This window comes from Calidris pugnax, unplaced genomic scaffold (genome assembly GCF_001431845.1).
Source record: "Calidris pugnax isolate Ruff unplaced genomic scaffold, ASM143184v1 scaffold24, whole genome shotgun sequence".
NCBI lineage: Eukaryota > Metazoa > Chordata > Aves > Charadriiformes > Scolopacidae > Calidris > Calidris pugnax.
This window is the reverse complement of record NW_015090922.1, coordinates 6448557-6456056: the sequence shown is the minus strand read 5'-3', so window position 1 is coordinate 6456056 and position 7500 is coordinate 6448557. Positions and strand designations below refer to the sequence as shown.

Sequence of the window (7500 nt, the reverse complement as noted above, 5' to 3'; positions counted from 1 at the left end):
AGCACAAAAGACACAGGTACTGATATATTCAGGCTGCATCAAGTTCTTTCCCCCACCCAGAGGTCTGTTCCTCAGCCCTTGTGCAGCTGCCTGCTATGCATGATTAACCTCTGTTCAGCCATACACAGAAATCTTTTGTCCTAACATACACAAAGCAAATTATTTTGGAAAGCTAGAGAGAACAATTAAATATAAAACTTCAGCTGTATTAAATTTACAGGACACTTCCCCTGCTTAAAAAAAAAGATGATAATAAAATATCTCTTTTTAGCTCAATAGCAGCCTTTAGCTAGGGAGAAAAATACATCTCTGCCTTTATTTAGGCATATCCAGACATAGTCATGATCTTTCTTTTTTCCTGGAAACTAGTACTAGAATTATTATTTTTTTCTTTTTTAGCAATAACACCTCCCACTCCTTGCATCTTTTCCCCTAATGTGCTTTTCGGTCAAAAGATTTTTCTTCCAAGTACAGTTGTATTGAAAGTGAACAAAATGCCACGTCTGCCCAATGCTAAAATTGAGGATTTTGAATGAAGGATAAATTGATGTTTTATCCCAGCTCCAAGACCCCAGCAGAAGGCAACAGCACAAGTGCGGAGCCTTAGATGCAGCTAATTTTGTTCCTCAGCTGATGAAAGTAATTGTGACCGAGTAACTCTGCCTCCCTCTGAATGATGGCAGTGATGCTGAGGAACTTGTCCCCTTTCCAGGGGTATCACTCGAAGGCGGATGCATGAGGCTCTGCCCCATCACTGGGTATGTTCTAGGCAATTAATAACTCTGTTGGATTTAGATAAATTTAATCATATTTCAGGTAGATGTGTTAAATCCTCAGGAGGGTGCTGGCAGGGCTTGCAACCCACTGGTTACCTGGACTTTCCATCCTTCCCTTGGCAGCAGACACCACTGGGATGAAGGCAAGTGCTGGAGGTCCAGAGCCCATCACCACCAACTTAACTTTGGTCAAGTCTGAGTCAAGAATTGCTGCTGCCTGACCTGTATGAAAAGTCCCATTTCTATACATGGGAGGGTTCCCCATTTGAGAGCAGCTTCCTTAGTTGTTAGTGTTTTAAAAAGCCAGCTGGTAATGGACATGACATTTGAGGGACCGCTTTGCCAAAAGAGGATCTCCATGTTGCATCAGTAGCAGGGAAATCTTCAGCTCACCATCGATGGCAAAACGGAGGAGTCGGTTTAATGCTGGCATCACGCACAGTTACTGCCAGTTACTTTTGGAGATCCAAAATGAAAATCTTGCGTATTGAAATGCAAGCTGTGATGCTCAGAAAGCACTCCTGAGGTCAACAGGAGTGGCAGCCGAGGGCAAGACTCAGGCCAGAGCAATTAAGTAATTTCTACCAAACAGTACAGTGGCATACTAATTGTTTTTGTATAAAAGTAGTTCTCCCATCCTGGGAGAGGAGCGATCAGAGCCGAAAAATGCCAAGCGTGTGAACTAGGAGCAGTTCTAGGGCTGCACGTGACCCTCTCCACCCGTGGAGCATCTCTCCCTCACCCCTGCCGTTTCTCGCCCTTTCTCCTGCCCGTTCTCACTGGCGGTCGCCAATGGAGCTGGTTGCTTCTGCCAAAACAGGGGTGTGAGAGTCCCCCGCCGCTCTGAGGCTTAGCCAGGGGAAGCGCCGGGTGCTACAGCCATTCCCTTCCTCCTCCCGTGCCCTGCTGCTGCCCCTGCCATTGAGAAAACACTCTGACTTTCCCACCTGGCCACTCTTGCAGGCTCCAGTTGGATCCGGGTGTAGATACAGACCAGTTGGGACAGGCACATTTATTAAATAGTGCTTTTGCAGAATGTGTACCCTGGTATATGGCTCAGCTGTGGGGATGGATCTTTTGTCCAGGGCAGGGCACAGTATGGATGTTGGTTTGTTTGTGGCCGATTCCGATGCGGTGCTTTGATTTTACGTGGTTGAATGTACACATATAGGGAATATATTTCTTGAGAGAAGCAGATCTTTCTTCCCCGCAGAAAGCAACATCTGTTTTCCTGGACAATACAGCCAGGATGAGAACATAAGACTAGCAGATACAGCCAAGTTCAGGTTTTACTAGTAAGCTAAAACAGTGAACTAGCCTGTTTTGGGGGTTTTTTTAGAGTTTTGTTCTTTCTTTTTTTTTTTTTTTTCACCAACGCCTGTTAAATGTATCTGAAAGTTCTTTGGTGAATTGCAGAAGGAAATGGTTAATGTTTGTGTATGTTGCTAAACAAGATAAGATGCACCTGCAGCATGAGTTCCCATCTTGGTCATGAATGCAGCCTGTATCTTTGCAAGCTAATCTGTTTAATCAAATATTAAGTTTTATTCAAATTCCAGAAGAAACAGACAGCGAATTGTTTTTCTGCACGGTCTTCCTTTGTCATGCATCCTCTTTGCATCTCAAGAAAAATAGCCTTGTTCAGTCCCAAAGCATTTGCATAGATCAAAATTGAAGCACAACAGTAGTTTGTGTGCTGTTAAGACATCTGTAAAGGTGAAGAAGTTTAGCACGCTCTCCCTGGCAGGAGGGCTTTAAAACGTTAGTGAAACTTTCTACAATTTTCTTTATTTTTAAACAGAATTCCTATCCAACTGGAATGAGTTTCACAGTCCCAATATGTGAAAGCTATAATTAGTGAATTACAACATTTTGAAATGAGGAGTTATTACATCTGACTAGAATTAAACTAATTAAACTTAAAAAAAAAAAAAAAAGCGCGATTGTACAGCAAACTGGATAACTCTGTGCTGTTGATAAAACCTGGGCGACGAACAAATACTTTCCAGCCAGCCCGTTCTTTGGAGGGTCTTGAAGATGCTCTGAGATAGAGCTATTTGGGGCTTTGCTGATTAAAAGCGCTGGAGGTGTAACTTAAGGAGCAGCTTGGCTTTGCTAGTGCAGATTTTTTACCTGATACAGCCTATTCTTACCTCTTTTCCTTTAGCTCAATACATGTGTGGGCTAGAAAAGCCTGTTAGATCATTTGTGGGAGCTCAGGCTGAGAGTAACAGGAGTGAAAGATCATCTCCACTGAAAAATGTTTTTGCAAAAGAGGAGCATTACCTGGGAGGATTGAAGTGCAAATGAGTCAAATGCTGTGCAATGCCACCCCTGTGCTTCCCCAGTTAAAACACACAGAAGTGTGCGTGTGTGTCATTCCCAGTCTTTCGCTTCTTATTTCTTAGTGTTTTGCCTTTTTGCTGCTGCGTTAGGTGAGGCTGCGATGTGCTGTGTAAACGCACAGCGCCCAGACTCTCAGGTTGTTTGAACACCGCTTTAGGTTCAGCTGCAGTACACTGTTCCTCTGATCTTTTATGTTCCTGAGCAGATGTCTTTCATTAATTTATGGATTTATCATCTTTTCTTTCTCTCCTTTTTTTTTTTTTTTCCTTCCTTTTTTTTTTTTTTTTTTTTTTTACACCTGGCAGCTGGCTCAAGTTTCAGCAGTTATTGTCTATTTTGCATTACCCATAGAATTGAATGTCATCTGTCTTCACAAAGCTATAGCTAAGAGAATTGAGGCAAGCCACACGAGCTGCTGGGACAGAGCTTGTTTGCGTTCCATTCGGCACCCCTCCTCCCTTTAACTCCTTAATATTTATTTGTGCTCGTTTTCTTTCCTGGCCTTGAATGGGGCTTAGCTCGTGTTCGGTACAGCTGTATGTTTACTGAATCTATTTCATCATGAGTCATTGTGCGTGTGTAAGTATCCTGGAAACAGCTAGTGCTTTCTTGGAAGAACAGTTGCTTTTCAGCCCAAGCACTTAAAAAGGAAATTAAGCAATTGGTCAGTTCGGGTTTTTTTTCTGAAATAGCAATGGGTTATCTAATTCTTAGCTCTTAAGTCTGTCATTAACTATTTTTTGCTAGATTATTACAGATCATATCTTTTATCACAGTAAAGCGTTAACCTTAGGATCAAGATAGACAGATTTGTTGCATATTTGATATCGATTTAAGGCTGCCAAGTGCTTAAGAACAAGTATAATTTTAATAAAAAATGGATTTCTGAGAATTTGAGTCTCAGAACATCTTTTAATACATGTTTCATTCAATATCAATATCCTCTGGCATTAGAGCACAAAATATTTAAAAATCCTAAATGCAGAAGGAATCCAAATGCTTAGACAACTGTCTAATATGCTTAAATCCAGCAAATATGAGAGCTTTTTTTGAAAGTTTAAGTCCGTCTTTGAGCTTGCACTGAAAGAGAATGTACGCCAAACCTGGTATTAACATGTTGTCAGCATCACAGCAATTGCAAATTAAGGAGACTTAGGGCTTTTTTTTTTTTACTTATTGGAGTCCCCCTTTGGACCCCCACTTTCCTGAAAGGATCGCATAACAAAATGGATTTCTGGCGTAGAAGTTTTGATTTGTCTAAAACTCTTATCACTAAGCAATAGGTGACAGCTTGCTACTATTATTTCACTTACGTATTTTGACAGATGGCACTGCAGAGTGTAATGCTCTTTTAGACTTCTCTATCAGTCTAATGGAGGTAACTGGAGGTTCTTTCAACTCTTCTCTTGGCACAAGAAGTATGTCAGTCATAAATTATCTTCTTTGTAATCATTAAGCATCTAAAACAAAGTGCAAGTTCAGCTGAGCCGTTTTCCATGTACTTGCAGATAATAAGAGGTTTTTAAACTAATATTGTCAATGACTTTTTTTTTTTTTTAAAAAATGCTACATTTTTCCAATCTGAAAACGAACCTTGTAACTGAAATAAAGGGAGAGGGTTTCAGTAGATTTCCCAAATAAAAGAAAAAGGAATTCTGTTGAAAAAAAAAAACCCTAGCTAATCATCAGTAGCCTGCTGATAAAAATTAGTGTGGGTCTCGAGGCCTGGGATGAGATGTTCTGTGCCGACGTGCGCCTGGCCGTAAGGTGGAAGAGGCACCTTGGCAGCAGCTCATCTGTCAACTTGGTTGACCTTCCCCCCACCGTAAGGTGTGAACCCAGCAGAAATTTTCAACAATTGTGTTCAGGAGAAACAGTCCTTAGAGAAGCTTCTGGGAAGGACCCTTAATTGACCTTGTGGGGGCCACATTGATTTTCTCCACGTGCATCTTCATTTCTGATAAATTATAAAGCCATTAATTTGCTGAGGAAATGGCAGGGCCAGCCTGCGGCACAGATGTGACCAGAGCCGTCCTAGCACGCAGTACACAAAAGAGAGCCAAGAAGCTGGGAGAAAAATCAGCAAGCCGAGATTGTTATGGTTAGCTTCACATTCCCTTGGGAACTCTTTTAGTTGCTTCTGTTTACAGATCTAAAAGGTAATGATGTTTCCAGGATAAATAGGCTGCCTTATAGGGTAAGTGGCCATTTATTGATCTGCTAGCCCACATTTATCGATCGGTTAGCCCCAAATACAGCGTCGTTCTCCGAGGAGTTAACTGTGTAAATCAGGAGGCGACAAGTTTTGGGGAGGGGGGGGGTGTTGAGCGACAGAGGGGCTCTGCCTGGTACAAATTTTGCTTTGATTTGCAAGGCAGCCACTGGAGCAAGGCAGCGGCAGGATTAGAGAGAGTTACTCAAGATGTTAAAATTTATCGACGCGGATGAAACAGGTGGAATGTAGTGTCTGTACAAAACATTGCTCAAAATGATAAAGGGCCTCCGGTTGTCTCACAGGCCTTTTGTGCAAGTGGCACAACACTGGGAGAAAAAAGAAACTTTGGCTGGAATTGGGAAGGAGAGGGAGAAAAAGCTTCCGATAAGTTTTCTGCGGCACACGTTCTTGGTGCATTTGTTTCCTTAGCAACAAGTGAACGTAGGTATGGTACACATGCCACAAACTTGCAAGATTCCCAAGACCCAGCACCAAAACTGATAGGAAAGACGGGGTTTAAGTTACATTGGCCTCACATCCCTCCTGTAGCTATTTCACAGAAAATTACAGCGCAGCAGTTTAAATGTTAGTATTTTCTTCTCTAGTCTGGGGAACTGAGAGTATTTAAGGGGGCACTTTGATAGCTCTGTACCTTCAGGAACAGCTTTCTCAAGAACAGCGTTTTCCTTTACTAATTCAATCCTACATGCAGGAAGGCTTGTCGCCGAATCACTTGAAAAAGGCCAAGCTCATGTTCTTTTACACCCGGTACCCAAGTTCCAATATGCTGAAAACCTACTTCTCAGATGTAAAGGTAAGAAAATTCTCTTTCCCCTCCCCCTGTCCTTACTGCATGCTGTATTTGCTCATGAAATGGTATCATGTTATCATATTAGAGATTAATAATATTTCTGGGTACACAAAGGTTACAGCTGACATTATTCACTTGTTCTTCCTGTTGAGGTGTACTCTGCTTGTGCCTAGGTGGGGAAAGGGGGAGTTTTTAAATAAAAAACAAAAAAAATCACTGAAATTTTAGAGCAAAGGAAGAATAATTATTGCCGTAAGTTAAATAGTTTTCATTATATATATCCTATTAAAAAAGGAGATTTCGGTGGTGTTAGAAATGTACTTCCAAGAACATTTTGGAGCAGTTCTGAAGTGCTCCCTTATTGTTTCATTTCGGTTGGTTTCCTCATTTTTGTGCTTACATAAGCAGAGTGTAGAATCCCTTTCTTTCTGTCAAAAAGAAACAGTACATTGAAATTCTCCATGCAGAAGCTGCTTAAAAACAAAAGTGATGATTGTCTCTTATTTACAACTTAATTTGTTGTTGATGCAGAGTACACTGAGCATAAGGAGGATGAATAAAGTGACAGATTCAGGCCACATTATTCAAATGAGGATATGAAAGCTGTCGACATACAGCTGCATCCTCCCTCATTCTACAGAATATTAGGACCTCCTGATTTTTTTTCTAAAAGTAATTGTTCCTTCACATCAACTTGATTTTGTGTTAATCATCTAAGTTTTTTTTTAAAAAAACATAGATTGGGTTTTAATGATTATAATGGCATACATGGTGTCATTATCTAAGTAACTTTATAAACATTACATTAGCTTAAATTAGTTTGTTACATTCCCCCCTCCTGAACAAATTACAGAAATCCTTCTTTTCATCACTTTTGGGGTATGGTTTTTTTGGGCCTTAGTGGAAGATTATCCCACAGGTTCATGGACTTGGCCCGGTTTCTGCTGATCAGTTCTCTTTGGTCAAGTTTCTTGGCAATTTTTCCCTTTTTTTTTTTTTTTTCATTTACCATGGCATGCGCTTGCACATCTCAGTACACTTCTGCCCCCTCACAGCCGTGCCCTTGGAGGTTCCTCTCATTCAATGCCGTGTGCTGAGCGGATGGTGACAACATTTATAAAAAGGAGGACGGGAGGGGGTGGCGGGGAAGCAGCACAGGCACTTCCTAGGCTAAATGGCTGGTCAAGAATCATTAAACACACACAAAAAAAAAAAAAAACGCGGGGGGGGCCGGCGGGCCAAGAAAAAAAAAAAACACTTCTGCCCCCTCACAGCCGTGCCCTTGGAGGTTCCTCTCATTCAATGCCGTGTGCTGAGCGGATGGTGACAACATTTATAAAAAGGAGGACGGG

The 7500-nt window shown here is 41.5% G+C and overlaps 1 protein-coding gene across 6 annotated transcripts in view; it reads left to right on the top strand.

Annotated features, from left to right (window-relative positions):
* Window positions 1-7500, top strand: part of PROX1 (prospero homeobox 1) — a 59754-nt gene that overhangs the window by 20049 nt on the left and 32205 nt on the right. For all 6 annotated transcript variants that reach the window (XM_014951125.1, XM_014951129.1, XM_014951127.1 and 3 more), the window contains one exon: window positions 6044-6151. In XM_014951125.1, coding sequence (XP_014806611.1) covers window positions 6044-6151 — 108 coding nt within the window. The remainder of the gene's footprint in view (window positions 1-6043; window positions 6152-7500) is intronic.